Source organism: Suillus bovinus (genome assembly GCF_016758785.1).
Source record: "Suillus bovinus strain UH-Sbo-P2 chromosome Unknown EDB93scaffold_10, whole genome shotgun sequence".
In the NCBI taxonomy this organism is placed as follows: Eukaryota; Fungi; Basidiomycota; class Agaricomycetes; order Boletales; family Suillaceae; genus Suillus; species Suillus bovinus.
In genome coordinates this window covers 108,619-129,870 of record NW_024542066.1, presented here as the reverse complement: position 1 = coordinate 129,870, position 21,252 = coordinate 108,619, and the positions used below count along the sequence as shown (strand labels likewise).

Sequence of the window (21,252 nt, the reverse complement as noted above, 5' to 3'; positions counted from 1 at the left end):
AAGAACAGGACTGTACCACCAAAAAAAGTTAACACAAACGCCTCCCAGTAAGCCGAATTTGTCTGTGTGCGTGAGTCGGGTTTTGAAACAGGATAGAATTGAATCATACTGACATACATCCCGGAGTTTGAAGCATGAAACGTTTGAACAGTCGACTCCGGCCCGAGCCTGTGCCGGTGTCATCGACCGAGTACTGTCGATCTTCCCAGTGATCTACTATATCCTTAAAGGAGGGAGACGAGTAGGGAGACGAATGGAGGAGCTGGATGACGGAAGGTATGGACGGCATAGCAAGCTAGAAAACTACCAACACTTCAAAACAAACGTTCGCACCATACCTTAAATCGTACGCCGCAGGACAACTCAAGGACAGCTCGTATAAAGAATCGCGGCGTCTAAACCTGAGTTTCTGTTGTTTGTTACGGTATAGAAATATAAAAAATTGTCTCAGGCTCTACTAGCTGTGGGACAAGCTTTGGCCAGCTGTGGATCGCAAGCAATTCTATATGATGATGTCAGAGTCTCCTGGCAGTTCTGGTACCCATGCCCGGCCGTTTCAACTAGGACTGGCCTGACGATCATACAAACGCCGAATACCAGATTAGTGCAGCTGTGTGGGGGCTACAAAAATCCAGCCATCTCATTTCGTTCGAGAACTCCTGTTCCCCTCCAACGAGCCGATACAACTCTCTCCTACGCAGGTTTTGGTAGGGCTATTATTCCTGCAATCGTGAGCGACCACATTCCCCCATCCCCATAGAAAGCATATTCCCATCCTCTCGTTCGATCATATCATGTCAAGCGCTGGAGGAAGCGAACTATCGAGGAAGCCAAAGGTCCTAATTGCATGCTTTGATGGTACGGCAGCATCTTATGACGCGAAGGTGAGGTCCCAAAAAATCATACATGCAGATCGCGAATATAAAAACTGATAGCACTCATCGTTAGAATTCGAATGTCGTAAAGTTCGTCTCATTGTTAAAGAAAGATACAGATATCCAACTCTGCTATTACCAGGTACGTGCCCGGATAGACTCCAGCGACTGCACCATGTGATCGCTAGTCGTGTCTCAGTAGCAAGGGATCTCAAATCCACTCTTATTATACAGGCCGGTGTTGGGACGTATTTTGCTCCTGGAGTGGTGTCCCCCATGTTCATTTGGCTTGCGAAGATCTTGGATGAGGCATTTGCATGGTAAGTTCGGCAAACTGAAATAAAGGTCGACGATGCTTGAGTATTATACATACAGGTACCTGGACGCCCATATTATGGAGGGTTACAGGTTCTTGATGGAAAATTACCTGCCTGGCGATAAGATTTGTCTTTTCGGTGGGATGTTCGCCTGGCAGTGATGGATTTTACTGAACTCAGGGCAGGCTTTTCTCGAGGAGCATATGCCGCACGTGCGTTAGCAGGAATGTTGCACAAGGTGAGCGCTAGCTGTCGTTAATCATCGGTGGGAGTTGTTTTCCTTAATAAGACTTCATTGCAGGTTGGACTGCTTCCAAAATCCGACCTCCAACAAATTTGCTTTGCCTATAATGCATATAAGCAGACTGGTGTACAGGCAGATGCGCTTGCTGCAGGATTTAAGCAGACATTTTCGCGTGTCGTCCAGGTGGAGTTTGTAGGGGTCTGGCAAGTTATTCCTACTGTGTCCAGCAGCCACCCATAGCTAACTTTTCTGTTTTAACTTTTCAGGGATACCGTACAAAGCACTGGGGTTCTCTGGAGCCAGAGACTGCCATTCACAGACTCCAACTCCTTGATCAAGACATTTCGCCACGCTTTGGCTCTCGACGAGGTCTATGAAGTCCGTTACCTGCTTAACTTGATGCTGACTATCTTCAATAGCACCGCGTTAAATTCATACCAGATCTTTACCGTCGGTCTCAGACAGATACACCTGATCCGGAATTTGTCGAGTTGTCAAAATTATCTGAAGCTGTTACAGTTTTGGAAGACAGTGTTTCCGACGGTATTGGTTCGCTGCGAAATAAGCTCCTTCAAACTATGAAACGTGCGAAGAAGTTCATGGGGAAGTTTCAAGGGCTGAAGCGTGGTTTCACCAAGACAATCTTGCGCCGGCGAAGCAACATCGAGATTGTTTCTGAGAAGCCTGTGGAAACTACCGTCGTTAAGGATCAGACAAGTGTGCAAGTGCTTGACATCCCTGACATAGAGCCGACACTGCCATCAGATGTTATGGAAGTCTGGTTTTCCGGATGTCATACTGGTAAGCATCTACAAGTTTTGGTTTTTCTAATTCTCTTTGAACACTACATGAGCAGACATAGGTGGCGGAGATGTTGAGAACTCTGTCGAGGTCTCGTTGGCACAAGTCACTCTTCACTGGATGGTTGAGCAGGTCATCCTGTCTAACTGTGGCATTGTTTTTGATGAAGAAGCTCTTGAGCGTGTCGGCATGCCATTATCGAGCTTTCCTCCTTCGCAAACGCCTCCTGCTATTGAGGATCCGACCGGCAAGTCACAACTGATGACGGACAATTCTTGTTCGAGCGCTGCGTCTATCGACGTTGTATCGCCTTTTACAGAAGTAGCCTCACCTGCCCCTTCCAGCCCTCCTGCTGGTTCACCCACTGCACCCCCAATCCCAAATCCCCAAACTTGCGATGCTCTAGCTCCTTTGTTTGACCAGCTGCAGATCCAAAAAGCTTGGTGGCTTCTTGAGATCCTGCCCCTTCCATGTGTGTGGCAAGATGCGCATGGAAAATGGCACACAAAATGGCGGTAAGCTACTTGTCGCTGCGAGGAACTTATTTATTTATTGATGACAGGATCCATCTGGGTAAAGGTCGTGTTATTCCCTACCGGCATCCCAAGTTTCATTCATCCGTCAAGGAGCGTATGGACTACGCGCCCTTGAAGTACAAGCCACGATCGATATACCTACGCGACCAAGTAGCTTTTGTGTGATGACGATGACGACTCGACCTCCATACGACCTCTATCCATGGTAGAAATCTTTAGACCCATAACACGAGTGTGCTTGAGGATATTCCCTGTAATATTCCAAGACCTCGATATATCGGACTTGTTTATAACTTGTTTTATTATTGTAATAATGATTTGATCATATTGGTACCGATTTCGTGTTTCGATGCATTCGGCGAGTCGAGTCAGGATAGGCCTACAATCGTCTCTAGTTGCGCCGGCCTTCAGTCGTGGATTTATCACAGGTTTGACCAATTGAACACCTCCGTTTGCAGCTGTTATCCGGCCCTGATGCACGCGACTTCAGGGTTACACTAGTATGCACCGGACGCCACTTGGGCTACAACTTTGAAAGAGTTTGTATCCAGACTCGGAAGCTCTCATGAGTTCCCCGGGCCTCCCTGGCAGTGGAAGTATGAAGAGGAAGTAGGCATACCGTAATATTTCACTGCAAAGAGCCTCATGGTACATGCCGTACGTTGCCTCCAATTGAATCCACCAATGTTCTCCACAGTAAAATTACTGAAATGCAAACTCTATTTCAAGAAGGCCAATCATAGTCTGCAGTGCGACAACCGGCTCTCATCCGATCGAACTAGAAGTGACCTTTTGTGTGTTAATCGAACCCTGTTCAGCGGGCATGATTATAGTGGGGCTGTCATAAGAGCTTCCATTCTTCTCATGAATGGTTCTGGCGCAAATGCTGTTTTCAGGTTTATTATAAGCAGCAGTTACTTATATCAGATGTGACGGACAAACCGTAAGCGCTGGCACCGGCGAACAAGATACCCGTGATTTAACTATAGGTGGTATTCGACGGTAAGGGTTAGTCACCAACCTTGTAGAACCAGCTTACGATACTGGATGACTGTCAGCCTCCTGTCCTTAACATCTGTCAGTCCGCTGAGCGCACGAGCTACTTCTGGTTCACTGACAAGCGACACTGTCTGGTGCAGTGGTACTTGGTCAGGATGTGGCAATCAATGTCCAGGACACTTCGAAACTCGCCGATCGTGCACCAAAAATGGGAACCAGCCCGTGGAATATTGGTGCTGTTATGACTGACAGCGTCACTGGCACAGGAAGCAATGCGGATGATATAGCAGTGTGGGAAAAGCATCGGGGTCTCCGCAGTCTGAAAATATGAGCGATGAAACATCGCATCAGAGCACGTACTTGACGCAAAATAGATGAAATATTCTTCTAATCATCAAGTTTCTGAAGGAATATTATTCCGTGGTTTTCTATAATACAGACTGCGCGCGAGGATGAAATGTGCAATCAGAACAATGGCAGCAAGGATGAATTAAGATGACATGGGAGGGCGGATAAGGGGGTATATGAGATATACAAGGGGAACCACACAACGAACTCAAAATGTGTTCGCCCAAACTTCAAGATCGAACCTTGATGCTCTGGCACTGTCTATCCAAGAATGTTTCTGGGCGACACAGTCAGAAGGACACAACGGATGGAACAAATAAGAAGGGTACCAAAAGATCCTTGGGCGTGTTCCGCGCATCAGGGTCCTTGAGCAGACAGCTATCGATAAAGTCTTCTGCTTCCTGAGGGAAGCGCCCTTCTGGCGTCAGCCGCGGGGCAGGCTCATTGACGATATGCTGGAGCAGTTCCAATATGCTCATCATCATCCCGCCTCCCTGTAGGCTGACACCCTTGCTCTTCCGCTTGTCCTTTTTTGACGTCTTGTCTTTCTCTTTCTTCGGTGGAAGTCCGATGCAACCGGGCGACAAAGTACCTTCAAAGTCGGAAAGGTCAGAGTCATCTGGATCTGAATCGGCAAAGGGGAACCGTCCTAGGGCAAGTTCTATTAGAGAAATGCCCAAGGACCACACATCGGACTTGACGGTGTACTGGGCACCTTGTATCCGCTCGGGCTGTTTGGGATGGCCTTGTAGATTTGGTAAAGAAGGTGTAAGAAATACAGACGCACACTCATATAGGTTGAGGTTCCTACGAAGGTATCGGCGATAGAATTTATGAGTTCACCAGAAACACCAAAGTCGCATATCTTGATTTGACCTTGCGAGTTGCACAAGATATTCGACGGCTTGATATCTGACGCGACCATCAACCTCGACGAAGAAACAAAGGCTGTCCGTATTTGAGCTTACCACGATGAATAATTCGGTGTACGTCATATAGATAAGTTAAGCCTTCAAGCACAGCCAGCGCAACTTTGGAGACGACCTCGATGTCGATGGCACCGATTTTCTTGTAAATTCCATCAAGAGAACCCTTGTCCATGAATTCCATGCAAATGCAGATATTTGGATCAGAAAGAAATGCGCCATAGAATGAGATGATGTATGGCGAATGGCAATCATGCATGATGTGAAGTTCGCGGAGAATTTGCTTCCGCACGGAGGGCTTCGCATCAATGAGAACAATCTAGAAGTAACAGTTGAAAAAGACATATAGATCTGACACACTTAAATACTTGCCTTCTTGGCCATGATGGTGTTAGTGGGTGTATGTTCTACCTTTTTGACGCTTCCACCGTTGCCTTGGCCAAGCTCCTGAAGGTCTTTCAGATCCTCATTACGAAGATCGTAACGCGTCTCGGCATTCATATCAAGGTTTGCTAGCGTATTGGAAAGGGTGGTGTGGTATGTATTCCTCCGCGTATTTGCGGAAGCTGAGGGAATAGTGCAAGTAGGCGCGCCTGCTGAATTCACAGGATTTCCGTCTGGATCCTGAACGGCGTTAGATAATCCCAGTTTCGGGGCGTTGAGTGTCATAGGCGGAGGTCGTTTCTTGCCCTTCGCCGCTGTAGTTGTGGGAGCAACCCTTGTGGGGACTGGCTCTGGTTCCTTGGGTTTTGCGGGCACATCGAGCTGCAAAGCCTTGAAGTTGCGCTTCTTGCGGATTGGTGTAGCCATAGATCACTGACTCTTGATCAACAAGGCCAGCTTCCGCAACTCTTGCAAGACTGAGCTCAAGCAGTTCAGAACCGTGACGTTCAAAACTCCGAGTACATTAGAGAGGCTCAAGTAGATTACATAAGCCACAAGTACTGCGACTTACAATATTTTGCAAAGTATTCAACAAACCTCCATCATTCGATGCGTTAGCGCTGGCTGCGGACCATCGAACTTTAACCACAGCACCTCGCTCTTTTCAATGTTGTAGTCAAATGGGCAGTTTGCATAGTAGACACGCCATAATTTACTTTTTATCGTGAGTTTCCTCGAACTGATACGAATCTATCATATCCTAATCATGATCAAGCGTGGTTGAACTGCATGCCCGCAGGATCTTTGGAACGAATGGCGTGTCTTTTGCCACCAACTTCTCCCTTGGCGTTTTTCAGATGAGACCGATGCTCAAGTCGGCCTCAGTCAACGCTTGTTTCTAGGATACAGAGCACCGTTTTTGCGAGTATATGGCCTATTACACAGACGCTGATAATAAAACTTCCACGCCCACAGCCTACAGGGGTATTTTTATATAGAGACCGTCATCTGGCTACCGCGTAGCATATGTCAGAACGTTGCTGACCGCGATATCACCCGACATCACCATTACTAGTAGGCCTCACTCTTTTTTACGCCCAGCCATGACAACACGCGATGGAAATCACCGCGTCGTCAACCCCGTTATCGCACGCCTTTTGAACCTTCCACGACCCTTAGGCTCTTATCGGGATCGGTTGGTTGCTCTGTATCTCAACGTCTTTGGTACACATTCCACAAGGTTTACCGTCAAAGGTACTTGCTTCGTTTGATCGATCGTCATGCAGCTAATTTAGTGAGTTTTGACATTAGTTGGATTTGATGAATGGGTCGCTTCAACTCTGGCAGTTTCCCGCCTATATGTATACCGTCGCACCAACGCCTACCGACACTGCTGCTGACCCTTGTACATGCATGTACTCAAGTACACAAAATTCTGGCATAGTAACATGACATTCTGATATATACATTCATGTGAAGATGAGGGGAGAAACACTAACTATAAAAGAAAAGGGCATCGAGTGGGCTGAACATTTCTGTCCGTGAAAATCCTTTCAAGTCGGGAAAGAGCTCAGGAGACACTTGAGTTAGGATCATGATACATGATTGCGTCTTTGCTTCATGTCGATTACAAACATTGCGTGAACCCTAACTGCGATGCAATGAAGTACATAGGTCTATGTGTGATGAGGTCCAAAACCAGTTCAAAGAGCAATCCCACCTGGCTCTTGCGACTCATATCCCTTGTGATCTAAATCATGTTCCGATTCCTCCTCCACAGTACCCACGCTCCGGCGCGGCGATATCGGCGATGTTGGAAGTTGTACTGTGCCCGAGTTAGATAATGAATCTGTAGATGCTACACTCGCAATGCTCGAGCGAGACATCGAAAACCGCGAAGCGCGGCCGGACCAGAAAGACTGTATACCTGCACCCCAGTTTCCCAAAGCTGCCTTCGCTTCCGAGGCGGCTTGCGCAACACTTACAGGCCGCGTGAGCGTACCTAGTACGGAATCTCTCGACGTCTGTCTGGTAATATCAGAAGTAGACTTGCTCCCTTCAGAAGCGGGGGACAACGACAGTTCCGCTTCCGATTTTGAGACCTCCACTGGGGTCACACATACGCTGCTCGCAACATCGGAGTTGAACGAAACAGAGCTGGTAGTACGCTGCTGCTGCCACCGCCCACGGACGCCTTCGACTGCTTTGAAGAAGTTCATTGAGCTAGCAGTGATGGTGCGTGAAATGGCGTCTCGTGTCGGAGCTAATTGTTGCTCCAGTTTTAGTTCTTGAAGTCCTTCGGACAATCGTATACCAATGTCTCCAACGACAGATGGTTTTTCGTTGCACGGGTGACTGTTGGGGTAAAACTAAGTATTTGAAAATTTTGTTGGAACAAGCTGTCTAACCGTGGCTCGACAATATCGAAGAGCATAGGGTCTGTAGACCTCTGCCATACATCATATGCATTCGTCTTGGTGAACTCGGCGATCCAAAGTGGATTGAAGTCGTCGATCGAGTTATCATCTCCTCCTACACGATTGTGAATGTTGATCATCGTTGTACACGCTCAACACCCACCTGATCCAGTAATGATCACATTGTTCACTTTCCCTTTTGCAAGGAACTCTCGATATCGAACAGATGCGAGTGCGGCGGAAACATATTCTTCGAACTGCAGAATATAAGTCAAATCGCATCTAACACATAAATTAACGCAACCTTGGCTCGCAGGTAATCATCACTGCCTTTGAAGCTGTCAAACATATAAGAACCGGAATCGGGTAATTCCACAAGGTGACACACTGCATGGTAGGCTTCATCGGATCTGCATCGTCCCAAGCATCATTGACGTCTCGAACGATCTCATCCATCCATTTTCGGTCGGCAGCTGTCAGGCCCATTAGCCGCTCCAACCTAGGATTTCGAAACTCTAGTGAAGCTGTTTCCGTCTGGAAACCAGAGGTTAGTGTCGAGTTGCTTCAATGGCAACTGAAGACCAACATTGATAAACAACTCAACCTCCTTTTGTTGAGTCACGATGGTGTTTGTACTCCCACAAAGCCAGCCTTGTGAATCCTTTAGAAGGTCTAACTGTTGCAAAGGCAAGTACGGTTGGAAGAAGGAATCCTAGACCCCATGGTCAGTTTTGTACACTATTGCGCAGCGCAGAGCATACCTTGCCGAAAATATCTAGCGGTAGACCCATGTATGCCATCATACTTTTGCGATCCGAAGTTTGTAACGACTGTGGGCACGAAAGTGTGGGTGCACGTGCAGCGAGAGGCGGAGATCCGGCATCCTCCAGCGTTTGCAATAAGCCTGAATATGATATTGAGGATGAAGAAAAGAAAGAATATAAATCATTACCAGGGATTAATGATATGAGCGAGTACTGGTAAGTGCACAATCGTTCCACTGGGTGACCGAAGAACATAATCTAGGATACATTCAATACGGACCGCGTTTTCAATGTTTACAACAAACCTTTTTTTGACACATGAGGGCTTTCAATAGAATAAGCGTGCGATGGCGGAAGGTGTGGACAAACTCTCGGCTACCCACGTCAGCTTTTCAAAATGGTTAATACTGCATAACTTACATGCTTGTGCCTGCATAAATAAAAGAAGATTAAATGTGCTGAATCGTCTCGATGAGCTCTCCTGACACACCAATATATAGTCCACTTTCCGTTAGCTGTGTGCGAAGGGAAATTTCCAGCGACGCGCTGAAATCTACCAGAATACTAGTATCCGAGAAGTCGCTTATAAAGTAATGTTAGATTTGGCTCATGGAGGCAACGTTCAAGCTCACCGTTGCTCGAATAGCGCGCGTGTAACAACACCCAAACGATCCCTAACAAGTCATATAGTCAAGGGGTATGTGCACGGCATTGCAGACCAACCGAATGGGGCCAAAGACTGGCTTCGATGCCAGGACTACGACAGCTTTTTGAACAATTGACCGAGTCACGTCTACATCTTTAACAAGTAATACAGAGGTTGGTATTTGGCGATTGCACCTGCAAACCAAAAGTTAGGGCCCGACGCACAAATCACAATTTAGAATGATCCGCACGAGATGCCAAAAATGGTGGTAGGTATTGGAGCATTCGGAACGAGATGAAAGTAAGAATAATCTTCCAGAGACTGCATAAGGGTGCTCATGAGAAGAAGTTTTGCACACACTTCATTATACTTACCATATGTGCGCCATCTGGAAGGGCCAGGAAGGGAAGAATCTTGACGATTTCTTCATCTTGGAAAATTTCGCCATGGCAGAACTCGATCTTCGGACCAACCTGAATTACATATGAGCTTCCAAAGTAATGCGGGTACGTTCAATAATAGTACCAGATGATTGAAGTCTACAAGTGCAATCCCCAGGACTAATGGGCCTTCTGGAGGTTGTAGTAACATAGACTCTGGCCGTGCTTTCTTCGAATACGAAGAAGCTGCAGAAGTGAATGAATCCGTGTCCGTTGCACCTGATGAAGGAGTTGGCGGATAAGTCATAGCCTGTGGCGTATTGTATTTCGGTTCGTCAAACAGAGCTGCAGAAGGAGCCGCAGATGTACTCGAACTAGCACGCTGAGCGTTCCTCTCGCTGAAAGAGTCGCTTACATCGTCCATTTCTGAGTTGAAGTCAATCTCTAAAGAGTCATCTTGTGATCCACGCCTGGCGATAAAATCCTGAGCACGTAGAGCAGCATTGCGGTCGTGTCCCGGCGAATGGGGAGGAGATGAAAGAGAAATTGAGCGTTGAGAAGCAGTATCGGCATCGGCATCGTCGTCTTCGAATTCACTGTGATCATTTACGATAAAACCATCCGTGGCATGTTCGTCAAAATCACTTTTCTCAACGCTGGACATGTCGGATATTGACGACGTGATTGGTGAAGACAGCTGTGGAAATTCAGAAGCAAGCGCCAATCACGGGCCAAGCCTATCATAGCACTGCCAGTGGCGGCCCACGTGGTTGTCGTTGCCCGCCGCATTGGCCCACATTGATACACGAGTCTGAGAATGAGAATCTGCTGCGCTTACCAGGACCAGCGTGTCCTTGAACAAGTCGTCTTAAAAACTAAAGATTTCTGATTTAGTAGTCTCGTCATGGTCAAGTCCAGTGTTATTCTCTTGGTTTCGGCTGCCGCTACTAGTGCGCTGGCACTTCCCACCCGCTTTGTGGATACCCTGCAATATATCTTCGGGACTACATTAGATGTTCCTGGAGCTGAAATTGGTTGGGCCGATCCACGTCTCAATGGTGGACGGTTTCTAGACGTAAGTACATCGTAAACTTATTCGATCCTCGTCACATTCGCTTGCAGTTCACGACTCCCAGATATGGCGAACCGCTCAATGTCATCATATCTAACCAGTCAGACCCCTTTATTTTGACGGATGCCGGCTTCCGTCTGTATTACAAGTGAGCCGCCCGTAACTGTATGCCCGAGCCTCATTGATGTGCCCTCCCAGGTCCATCGGGTTTTCCGAGGAGTGTTTAGGGCTTCATTATGGCCATGTCCACAAGGCAGACCTCGGTGACGGCGATAGTAAGAAATCAGAGCATATTCTAGCAAGGCAGTACTACTTTCCCAAGTGGGGAACATGCTGGGAAAGTATAGCAGGTTCGTCTCCCTGAACGTTTCGTTAAATCTTTCGTGATTCGGTGTTTAGGAGGAAACCACTTCCGCGCTTGGAAGCAGAATGGCTCAGAAATCGATACGGGAGCATGGTTTTTGGCGTAAGCACCAAACATCTTGCTTCTAGTTGCCATTACTGACACTCAATTCAGTGTCTCCAAGGAAATGGTGAGTAGAACCTGAATATAACTTTGGAACCATACTCATTTCATGTAGGACTCCACTAAAAACCATATGATAATTCCCAATGGATATAACATTGGTCGCGATTTTCTCGTCGAAGCTGCCACATCTGTCAGCCATTGGAATGGCATGTGGTGGCAGGCTGACGTGGAGTGGCGCAGAGGCCTCCTCGAACCAGGATACAAAGGTCAGCAGCTTTCTTTCCTCTACGTGGTCATTCTTGACTTGCCATTTAGGAATCAATCACGGCATTGCACAAGATGGACGTATTGCGATTCTGACTGTCAATCGACTATGATTATGGTCTCGTAATCAGTAGATGTATTATTGTTATTTTGGAGGTTGGTGTTGTGTTATATACCACGTGCATAGGACACTACCGTGTTATTTCTAATGTATCTAAGCACGCATAACCGCCTGCATGTTGTCCACCGCGCCAGCATGAATATCAATTATGGTGCAAACTATGCAAGGTATTATCACAACTGTCAAGCGAATTCATCGTGATGCCCAGAAAATCCTCAGTCAAGTGGGGTCAAAGTAAACGTGGGCTAGCGTTCAGACCTCCTATCCTGGAAAAAATGGGTCATGATAATCTTGGGTCCGCCCGGCGAAGCTTTCCAAACAGTCATCTATTTTAGCGTCACCCAGGCAGACCACTTGCTTCTACATTCCTTGCGACACCTGCCGAAGTCAAAGCTACAGGATGATCAACACCGCGAACCACTACTGCGTCATCATCAGACTCGGAGGGAGGAAAGGAGTTCATAATTCTTCTTACCTGTGGGTTGTGCATTGGCTCCAATGATGCCCAGCATCATTGAAATGGATACAAGAAATACAGTCGAGATGCGCATCCTGAAGATTCGGGAAGGATAAACAAGAATGTAAGTCGAAAAATCTTTTTAGGGTCTCATGAAGATGAACGTTGCAATGAAGAACCCAGACTAGAAGTCGGGGATGGTCACCTTTATGCGTGTCTTGCACACCGGTGCGACGCGATACATCTGGCATAGCATTTAGCACGGTGCCCCTGTGTCAGAGTATGCGCTGCACGAGCGTAACCATTGGGGAGAACAGTACAACTCAGGCCATGCATACTGTGACCAGGCTGAGAACTACACAACGAACGAGTTACCTTGCTGGTCAAGTCATACACTGATATCTGCTGTGGCTGTGCATGGTCAAACGCGCCTACTGATACACAATATTAATCTGGGTGAGGCTAGGCACCTCCTAGCATGAGAGATGTGGACTGGATGACAGATGTGGTCCGGCCTCTGGCGAGGCCAAGCCGCATGACGACCTGATACTAACGATGCTCTAGTATGCCTATAGTTTCCGTCACCAGTACGTATCCTTATATTGTCATGCCTAACCCTGACAGACCGAAATCCATCTATTTTAATACGATTACAACAGCTGGTATACAATTGTGTCGAGAAATGCAGAACAAATGTGGGTAACAAACAAGGAATGCATGATTGAATAACTTCCGATGATGTAAATAAATACTGACCACACCAACATACCACCTCCGTTAACCAGAGCACATGAGGCAAGCTTCCTTGTTCTCCAGCGAGCACAACATTTTTGCCTCTTCGAGCTCGCGCTCCCTTTGACGCGCAAGAGCAGCGGCGTACTCGGGGTCAACGTCGGTAGTTTCACTGGGACCCGACGAACTCGACGCAACACCATTATCATTCGAATTAGATGGTGGAGGGACTCTGCGAAGAGGGGATGGAGAGGCGGAAGGGGTAGGAATGCCAGTAGCAGCCTTGTCGGATTCGCCCTGTTGTACCTTGGCTACTTTGAGCACGCTCTGGTCGATAGTGAACTGAACAGCTTGCGCTGCGGGACGAGTGCGCAAATAGTACATGCCAGTCTTAAGGCCCTTCTTCCAGCCATAGAAGTGCATACTCGTCAGTTGGCCTGTGGTGGGCGACTGCAAGTGGATATTCAAACTCTGACTCTGACAAATGAACGCTCCACGGTCGGCAGCGAGGTCGATGACCTTCTTCTGCGATATCTCCCAAACGGTTTTGTAAATGGCTTTGATGTCATTTGGTATGCTTGGGATGTTGGCGACGGAGCCATTATGAGCAATGATCATATTCTTCATGTCATCATTCCAGAGCCCACGGTCGACAAGGTCCCTGAGCAACCAAGGACATACAACCTGGAATTCACCAGCAAGGACACGGCGAGTGTATATATTACTGATCGAACGCGTCAGCTTGCACAACGTGACAAGGAAGTCAAAACGTACCTGGTGTAAGGCTCGAAGCATTCATTGAAACCGAGAATTTGACTAGTCGATGCAGTTGGCATGGGCGCTACTAACAATGAATTCCGCAATCCAGTTTGTGCGATCTTTTCCTTGAGACTGGTCCAGTCCCAAAGATCAGTGGGCGTGACACCCCAAAGATCATACTGCAGTTGACCGAGATCAGCGGGACTGCCCCTGAAAGTTTCGTATGGTCCATATCTTTCAGCCTCCTCACAGCTAGCCTCAAGTCCAGCGTGATAGATGGTCTCAAAGATTTGAAGATTGAGTTGCCTTGCCTCTGGCGAGTCAAATGGTAAACGGAGAATCATGAAAGCATCTGCGAGACCCTGGACACCAAGACCAATGGGGCGATGACGCATGTTGGAAGTGCGAGCCTCCGGAACGGGGTAGTAGTTTACATCGATAATGCGGTTAAGGTTGCGGGTGACGACCTTCGCAACATCATGAAGCTTTTGGAAATCGTACTTGCCGTTCGAGATAAAAGTAGGAAGGGCGAGAGAGGCAAGGTTACAGACGGCGGTTTCCTCCGGCGACGAGTACTCTATAATTTCAGTACACAAGTTGGACGACTTGATGGTGCCCAAGTTCTTTTGATTCGATTTGCCTACGGATGATTTGTGAGCAAGGAAAGTGTCACGAATGGCTCCGACGTACGGTTAGCGGAATCTTTGTAGACCATGAAAGGACCACCAGTCTCAATCTGAGCTTCAAGGATAGCGTACCACAGCTTTTGAGCTGGAACAACTTTGTGTGCGCGTCCCTCCAGCTCGTACTTCTCATATAGAGCTTCAAATTCATCGCCGTGAACCTCGTGAAGACCAGGCGCTTCGTTTGGGCAGAACAGTGACCAATTTTCATTGGATTCGACACGTTTCATGCTGATGAGGGAAGGTTAGGGTGGTGCCAAGAGTACGGTCGAACACGTACAAGAGATCACAAATCCACAACGCGTAGAACAAGTCACGGGCACGTGACTCCTCTTTACCATGGTTCTTCCTCAGGTCGAGGAAATCGAATATGTCAGGGTGCCATGGTTCAAGGTAAATCGCGAAAGCTCCCGGCCGCTTGTTGCCACCTTGATCGACATAGCGTGCTGTGGCATCATATGCACGAAGCATAGGAACAATGCCGTTCGAGTAGCCGTTTGTTCCAGCAATGTACGAGCTGTAAGACAAATGGTTACTAATTAATCAATGCCATGAATTAATTTGACGCACCCAGTAGCACGAATACAATGAATGCTCAAGCCGATTCCACCTGCGGTCTTGCTGATCATGGCACAAGTCTTGAGAGTATCGTAGATACCCTCTATGGAGTCATCCTTCATGCACACTAAGAAGCATGAACTAAGTTGGGGATGAGGAGTGCCAGCATTAAACAGAGTCGGTGACGCGTGCGTGAAGAATCGTTCAGACATGAGGTTGTAGGTCTCGATCACGCTTTCAATATCGTTCTTGTGGATGCCCACAGCAACACGCATGATCATGTGTTGGGGACGTTCGGCAACACGGCCATTGATCCTGAGAAGGTACGACCGCTCGAGAGTCTTGAAGCCGAAGCTGACAAAGGATCAGTACAACACCATCGTACATCTCGATGATTGTGCTCACTAGTTGTAACTGAAGTCACGGTCATAGATGATTGCAGAATCAAGACGAGCAGCATTCTTTTCCACAACCTCATATACATCATCGGCGATCAAACTCGCAGGTTTTCTGTTCTTAGGATTGACTTGAAAAGAAAAGTCAAATACAAATTGAACACCAAAGATGTGGAAACATACTGTATTCGTGGAGGTCTTTCACAACAGTGGAAAAGTTCTTCTTGGTTTCCTTGTGGAGATTTGATATTGCGATACGCGCAGCGAGAACAGCGTAGTCAGGGTGCTTCGTAGTAAGATAGGCCGCGGTCTCGGCGGCAAGGTTCTATCTCAGGTCGATGAGTGAACGAGGTAAAATATTGCAGACACCTACATCAAGTTCGACGGTTGTGACGCCTTGATATACACCTGCGATAACTTTTTTGGCAACCCTGTAGAGTAATTAGTCATACATAAGAGTATGAAAACTGTCCACTAACTCGATCGGCTCGACATAGTTAAGGTCAAGGCCGTAACAAAGCTTGTTTATCCTTGCTGTGATCTACCAGGCAGTGAGCGACGCACTGAATAGCTTAGTAGGATTATACTTTGTCAAATTTAACTTCCTCTTTGCGACTACACGTGAATAACGCGTCAGATAGTGCTGAAACGAATGTTTTCAATGTGTTTGCTCACCCATCTGTATAGAGGATGGAAAACACAGATGAGCTACCGTACACCAGACTTGGGAATAACTGACCTCTCTTGAACACGAAAGCCATGGCAAATTGCTCCTCAAAGATTGAAATCAACCAGGACGAAAATGACAGAAAAGCTTAGTCCGGTGGTGGGCGAAATGAAGGAGAGGAAAGACGCGTCGCGCAGAATTTAAGTGGCGTGTGCATTACTCAGCCAAACAACCCAGATAGGATAGGCTGAGTCCGTCACGCTCATCACTGAGAATTGAATGAGTGTAAATTCAATGTAAATACGAGCTCTTCTCCTGCTATGCCATTCGAACTGTTCAGGCTAGCATGTACGTGTGTGCATAGATCAAATGTGAAACAGTACTTGAGTTTCTGGCATGTTTGCTTGAAATGTTAACTAGGTAGACACGCTAATCAACGAAAATCGCGTACCGCGTTATTTTGGCTTGCTTGCGCGAGCATCTAAGTTTGACTTGATCTTATTCTTAGCACTAATAGCCTAGGTTTTGTGATGCCACACACTCAACAAATTCACGCTGGCGATCCTGCATATGCTTCTCCTGTAATTCGTCCTCCTTCTCCTGCGAGCTCTGTGGGAACCGCATACGGGCCCGATGACACCTCTCTATCTGACTCAGGATTGAGTCAGGATGTTTTCGAGCGAAAGTGGATCGCCAACCTTCGACTTGATGAACCGAAACATGACGAAGTTCATAACATGAAAGATCCCTTGATCATTTATCCTAGCGATCCACAAGAACAGAAGCGTGTGTTGGACTTCATCCTCATTTCGCTAGTTCCTTTGCTCATCGTTCCAGCTAGTGCTGTTTGAGGAAATATTACGTGGTTTTCGACAGCGTGTTCAGCAGCTGGATGAGGATGAAATATTTCAGCAAGCAGTCATAAACGGCTCTCGAATTGGAAAGGAGCAACTGCCTTCAGCTGACAACGTGGAGAACTTGATACAGAACATGATGGGCACCTCAATAGGAAACGAAGCAAGCCATATACAAGATGGTCCTTGGAATAGGCGCAACACTACTCATGCGACTGCCGCTTCCAGCAGCATGAGGACCGCCGCCGGGAAAGAGCAACACAAGCAATACTGACTCGTGTCATAGCCGCTTCCATTCAATCCACAAACCTAATTGCCCAATGACAGAAATTTGTACAAGTACAATATCTAGCAGTACATGTGGAAGGTACTTTATCAATTCGGGCGGACATTAATATTCACCACCTTCTGTGAAATAATCCGGCAACGCTTGCTGCAATTGCTTCACCTTCTCGTGGATAGACCGTCTCGCTGCAGACTTGCAATCGTGGTACATATACGTTGCAGATCCCCACTTATCAAACTCCTTGATAATGACAGCCAATCTCCCGAGGACATTTGCGGAGCCGAGGGATAACACACCCTCTAACCTCGTCTTCTCCTTCCAGAAATCTGTCCAGCTCTGAGTGCATCCATGATTTTGGTGCCAGGTCGCACAGCAAGACGGCGCGTGTTCGAACTGCGGAGGAACGGTACGTAACTTGTCCCATGCTTTAGAAAGGCGGTGATATCCCGACAGAAGTCTCAGCTGCTGCACCGGGCTGACCACCAGCCGCTGCGGCCCCTCGCTCGTTTCCTGAATGTCACCTTCCACGTATGTATGACCATTAGCCACTCCGGAGCAGACAAAGACCGACGTTTGCATGACTTCGAGATACGCCGCGCCTCGCAGGTCCCTAAGGTTAAACTCATCCGCAAGAGTCATGGCCAGATATGAATAATGCAAAGAACCAGACAGTAGCTTTTGAAGAAGGCCAATCATCGTGTCCATCAGACGTGAGTGCGAACACATCTGAGCAAGTCTGATCAGGCGAGCAATTGGACCTTCCAAAAGAGCCGAAGAGCGAGTGGTTGATGTACGGAACATGTATATTAGAGGGTTGTCATTGAACAAGGGGGACGTGTTCCGTTCAAGGTATTCTTGAATTGCGTCCAATGCCCATGTTTCTGTCGACTTGAAAGAGTACTTGCAAGACACCTTCGCGATGTCTATTAGTCGGCTAAGGTCGACTTTTGAAATTGGAGACTGGATTATCATCAGTTCCGAGGGTCTGCCACGAGCCGAGACTCGAGTATAAGGGTGGATCTTGCAGAAGCTTACTTAAATAACACTCACAGTGCATATAATGCCCAGAGGAAATGTCTGAACTCCTCTGCCGAATCTCCCTGCAGAACGATGGGATGATCATCCGACATCCCTTCTCCGCTGATTTCACCTTGTGGGAGCGTAAACATAAGGCCGAAGGATGACTGATCCTTAGACAGGATTGTGCGATGGACCTAATACAGCGTAACCGCAAATCGTTCAGCTCATGGGCATGAATATCACTTCAGAGCATACTTTGAATAGTGTGTTCTGCACACGAAGAATGCAGCTCCCATCAGACATGTAATATGTATCGTCCCTTATGGGAGCCTTCGATTCCTCGGAAACCATGACAAGAGATTGGCCAGAGTCGGATGCTGTGATGCTGCTAGTATGGCGCGGTCGCTTTCGCAGTGGTGATTGCGTACGTTGGTGTTCTATCACTATGTCTGGCTCTGGAAAGAAATCATCAACTGGGGTGAATGGCGTGACGGGGCTCTCCATTGCCATGCGGTCCGGGAGATAAATGTACTGATTTTCCTGTGCTCAGTATCAGTGGATAATCTGGAATCCGGATTGCGACTCGGAATCGGAATCGGATGCTGGGATATCTTCGAACTTATCATCATGTGCACCGTGACAATCATACTTCCCATGTGCACACACTTCACCTAGTACCGTATCGTTTCTACTCCCAGCTATGCCGTTTGGTACCATCACTCTCAACGATGGAAATGAGGTATCGTACTATTTCATGAAAGTTTGTATCACTGTATCAAGATCTGATCTAGATACGTTCTATGCTGTCTCACAGTTCCCCACAATAGCCTTCGGCACGGGGTCCACCATGAAATACAAGGATGTCACAGACTACGTGGGCCAGGCCATCGAGAATGGATTTTCTCATATCGACACCGCACAGTGTATGTTGCTTCTAGGTTCCAATTGCAACGATCACCTCATGTCTCGATATTCTTTCTGGTATACTAAGTCTATCAGACAGAAACCTACGTAGGCCTGGCTATCAAGGAGAGCGGTCTTCCTCGCTCGAGCCTGTATATCACCACTAAATACAGCGGTTCTGGGAAACCACAGCAAGCTATCCAACAAAGTTTGAACAAGGTCAGCAATTGCATGTTACTCATGCGTCAAAAAACTCAATTATATGCTCTTTGAGCTTGGTCTTTCTTATGTTGATGTGTATCTGGTGCACTTCCCGGAACTCATTTCTGAGTCTGTGTGGCAAGAGTTTGAGAAGATGAAGAAAGACGGATTAACAAGGTGTGTCCTTTGCGACTTGAATGTGTTTTCCAGGTTTTCATAGTTATTAGGAGCATTGGCGTCAGCAACTTTACCTTAGAGGACCTCCAGAAACTTCTCAAGACTGCGGTCACGAAACCTGCTGTTAACCAAGTGAATTCGTCTACTTATTATCAGTACAGCCAATGAACTTTATCGAGCAGATCCAATTTCACCCATACAACTATGCGTCACAGAAAGCTTTGCTTGAATTCTGCTCAAAACAGAATATTATAGTGGGAGCATATGGAAGTTTGAAGTGAGTCCTCAGATTGCTTCGAATAATTTGGCGCTCCAAACCATGCTGATTGTCTCCATGGCCAGCTCTATTACACAGAATCCTGGAGGACCAGTGGATGCAGTTGTTAACGCCGCTGCTAAACGCATAGGCGCAACTCCGAATCAGGTGATTTTTGCCTGGGTCAGAAGTAAAGGTGTAACAATTGTCACGTATGTCGATCTACTTCCCATGTAATTTCCGTATCTCATGTCACTTCCATCACTGAAGGACGAGCCGGAGCAAGGAACGCCTTGAAGAGTACCTCGCCGTGGAAGATCTTCGTATGTCTCGAATCCTGAAATGTGACTTTAATCTAATTTAGATCATGAAGCCCCACTCACCGCTGAAGAAATCGCTGCCATTGATGACGCCGGTGCTCAAGGCCCTCCCTCCCAGCTAGGTTTTGCGAGACTGGCAATGCAACATAAATTTGAAAGGTCTTCATCGTTGGTCATGTGGCTAGCTATTGCAATTATGTTTGGATTTGCAACGTTTTTCATGTTCTGAACTTGGTACGGGCACTTGGAGTTCTTTATGTGCAAATGTAATATGCCTGCACTTTCAAGTTGTTTGTCTTTTCACCACACCTGTAGAACGGTAATCAATTAATTACTCGTACCTTGAAGTGATGCAATTGAACCGAAATTTTCGGACGAGTACTAAACAGGGACCATGTGAAGATCATCGCTTCGCGTCCGTTCCAAGTTCTAACACAGCGGCCAGTCACCATGCATCCAACACAGCTCTCCTTTCAACTAGGGTGCACCTCTACGGATCTTGGCCTATCCATCTCTCTCGCTCTCTCATCCTGTATCCTGAGTTTCACTGTCGCCCAGAACCCAGTTGATACATATGCTCCGATAGGCAATGTGAATTGTCCAGAGACACCCAACTCGCTCGTGCGAACACCACAGAATTAGGTCCTGAACACATCAGAAACGGAGTATATCGCGTCCAGGGAGTCCTATGTAATCGCAAAGGCGTGGTCTAACTGGTGTAAGTTGCTTATCTGAGTTCCCATAATCAGCCTAAATACTGTGCACGATCAGGCATTCGGGATAGGGAGAGAATGACTGCACCGACTCCCGAGCGTATAACCAGTAAAAAATGACCGACTATAATCACAGCATCCAAATTTACTAGTAGACTATGACTTACTGGTACTGCTATGTCTTCCGCGACATGCTTGGAAAGCCACAAGCGTTTCTTTCTGAATAAATTTGCGAACAAGGAGAGTTATCAGTAGATTACATAATCAGTATGTAGAATCATCTACATTAACTTGGGCTTGAGTTTTATCAGCCAGATATGGTGACACTGTTCAACATCTCCACCAATCGCGTGAGTACGCTAGTGAAGTCATCAGCGTTCGTAACGCGCGTAAGTTAAGGATTCTTTGTAGATGCTATAAGTACTCTCACTAGTACTTGTCCGCGGAGCGGACCATCAGCCATACAGACACCGTGACCGCCGGCCGTCTTCGTGTAAATAGACTTGGCTACCTGACAAGGCAAAAAATTAAAGTATCGGCCTCCGAGTGATCAACATATCTCAGGCTCCTAACGCCTATGACAGATGGTGGGATTGACTCGATTCTATATTTTATGTGCTGTTGTAAGTATACTCATCTAGGGTTTGGTCACATTGTCGTTTCTGCCCTGGACCTGAGTATCTGCTCTCCTTTGGACCAGACATCCCA

General features: G+C 47.1%; 9 protein-coding genes across 9 annotated transcripts; 5 read left to right on the top strand and 4 right to left on the bottom strand.

Annotated features, from left to right (window-relative positions):
- The first annotated feature begins 542 nt into the window (after window positions 1–542).
- EDB93DRAFT_53072 (uncharacterized protein) lies at window positions 543–3,071 on the top strand. Its single transcript, XM_041456638.1, has 10 exons — window positions 543–884; window positions 949–1,017; window positions 1,110–1,195; window positions 1,251–1,330; window positions 1,378–1,430; window positions 1,494–1,639; window positions 1,703–1,805; window positions 1,856–2,237; window positions 2,293–2,752; window positions 2,800–3,071. Exons 1-10 carry the CDS (start codon window positions 795–797, stop codon window positions 2,936–2,938), a joined length of 1,608 nt encoding a protein of 535 aa, XP_041310567.1. The 5' UTR covers window positions 543–794; the 3' UTR covers window positions 2,939–3,071.
- A 1,150-nt stretch (window positions 3,072–4,221) lies between these two features.
- EDB93DRAFT_52794 (kinase-like domain-containing protein) lies at window positions 4,222–5,986 on the bottom strand. Its single transcript, XM_041456632.1, has 5 exons — window positions 5,419–5,986; window positions 5,089–5,365; window positions 4,908–5,032; window positions 4,450–4,851; window positions 4,222–4,397 (listed from the first exon to the last, which is right to left on the bottom strand). The coding sequence occupies exons 1-5, from the start codon at window positions 5,854–5,856 to the stop codon at window positions 4,329–4,331; spliced, it is 1,311 nt and encodes a 436-aa protein (XP_041310566.1). The 5' UTR covers window positions 5,857–5,986; the 3' UTR covers window positions 4,222–4,328.
- A 1,147-nt stretch (window positions 5,987–7,133) lies between these two features.
- On the bottom strand, window positions 7,134–10,301 carry EDB93DRAFT_1247453 (transport protein Avl9-domain-containing protein; the record flags this gene model as incomplete). The annotated part of the gene is made up of 16 exons (XM_041452592.1): window positions 7,134–7,785; window positions 7,839–7,962; window positions 8,011–8,104; window positions 8,152–8,185; window positions 8,236–8,381; window positions 8,434–8,559; window positions 8,609–8,751; window positions 8,800–8,869; window positions 8,917–8,986; window positions 9,032–9,041; window positions 9,102–9,193; window positions 9,244–9,285; window positions 9,335–9,451; window positions 9,508–9,578; window positions 9,632–9,730; window positions 9,783–10,301. The coding sequence occupies 16 exons, from the start codon at window positions 10,299–10,301 to the stop codon at window positions 7,134–7,136; spliced, it is 2,409 nt and encodes an 802-aa protein (XP_041310565.1).
- A 111-nt stretch (window positions 10,302–10,412) lies between these two features.
- EDB93DRAFT_1128279 (uncharacterized protein) lies at window positions 10,413–11,747 on the top strand. The gene is made up of 7 exons (XM_041448828.1): window positions 10,413–10,712; window positions 10,760–10,857; window positions 10,908–11,059; window positions 11,109–11,175; window positions 11,227–11,242; window positions 11,291–11,444; window positions 11,494–11,747. The coding sequence occupies exons 1-7, from the start codon at window positions 10,542–10,544 to the stop codon at window positions 11,553–11,555; spliced, it is 720 nt and encodes a 239-aa protein (XP_041310564.1). The 5' UTR covers window positions 10,413–10,541; the 3' UTR covers window positions 11,556–11,747.
- Window positions 11,748–12,475: 728 nt separating this feature from the next.
- On the bottom strand, window positions 12,476–16,043 carry EDB93DRAFT_1128275 (ribonucleotide reductase). Its single transcript, XM_041448827.1, has 11 exons — window positions 15,887–16,043; window positions 15,735–15,763; window positions 15,627–15,688; window positions 15,521–15,578; window positions 15,331–15,472; window positions 15,158–15,278; window positions 14,765–15,106; window positions 14,475–14,711; window positions 14,202–14,425; window positions 13,527–14,151; window positions 12,476–13,476 (listed from the first exon to the last, which is right to left on the bottom strand). The coding sequence occupies exons 1-11, from the start codon at window positions 15,906–15,908 to the stop codon at window positions 12,798–12,800; spliced, it is 2,541 nt and encodes an 846-aa protein (XP_041310563.1). The 5' UTR covers window positions 15,909–16,043; the 3' UTR covers window positions 12,476–12,797.
- A 256-nt stretch (window positions 16,044–16,299) lies between these two features.
- Window positions 16,300–17,001, top strand: EDB93DRAFT_52672 (uncharacterized protein). Its single transcript, XM_041456628.1, has 2 exons — window positions 16,300–16,600; window positions 16,656–17,001. The coding sequence occupies exons 1-2, from the start codon at window positions 16,345–16,347 to the stop codon at window positions 16,940–16,942; spliced, it is 543 nt and encodes a 180-aa protein (XP_041310562.1). The 5' UTR covers window positions 16,300–16,344; the 3' UTR covers window positions 16,943–17,001.
- A 58-nt stretch (window positions 17,002–17,059) lies between these two features.
- EDB93DRAFT_1247449 (uncharacterized protein) lies at window positions 17,060–18,484 on the bottom strand (the record flags this gene model as incomplete). Its single annotated transcript, XM_041452591.1, has 3 exons — window positions 17,060–17,939; window positions 18,005–18,168; window positions 18,230–18,484. The coding sequence occupies 3 exons, from the start codon at window positions 18,482–18,484 to the stop codon at window positions 17,060–17,062; spliced, it is 1,299 nt and encodes a 432-aa protein (XP_041310561.1).
- A 93-nt stretch (window positions 18,485–18,577) lies between these two features.
- On the top strand, window positions 18,578–20,218 carry EDB93DRAFT_1128269 (NADP-dependent oxidoreductase domain-containing protein). Its single transcript, XM_041448826.1, has 9 exons — window positions 18,578–18,713; window positions 18,789–18,897; window positions 18,966–19,096; window positions 19,152–19,255; window positions 19,306–19,387; window positions 19,438–19,532; window positions 19,598–19,723; window positions 19,782–19,834; window positions 19,885–20,218. The coding sequence occupies exons 1-9, from the start codon at window positions 18,675–18,677 to the stop codon at window positions 20,058–20,060; spliced, it is 915 nt and encodes a 304-aa protein (XP_041310560.1). The 5' UTR covers window positions 18,578–18,674; the 3' UTR covers window positions 20,061–20,218.
- Window positions 20,219–20,224: 6 nt separating this feature from the next.
- EDB93DRAFT_52664 (uncharacterized protein) lies at window positions 20,225–20,813 on the top strand. The gene is made up of 3 exons (XM_041456627.1): window positions 20,225–20,422; window positions 20,474–20,549; window positions 20,603–20,813. Exons 1-3 carry the CDS (start codon window positions 20,282–20,284, stop codon window positions 20,662–20,664), a joined length of 279 nt encoding a protein of 92 aa, XP_041310559.1. The 5' UTR covers window positions 20,225–20,281; the 3' UTR covers window positions 20,665–20,813.
- Window positions 20,814–21,252: the final 439 nt, after the last annotated feature.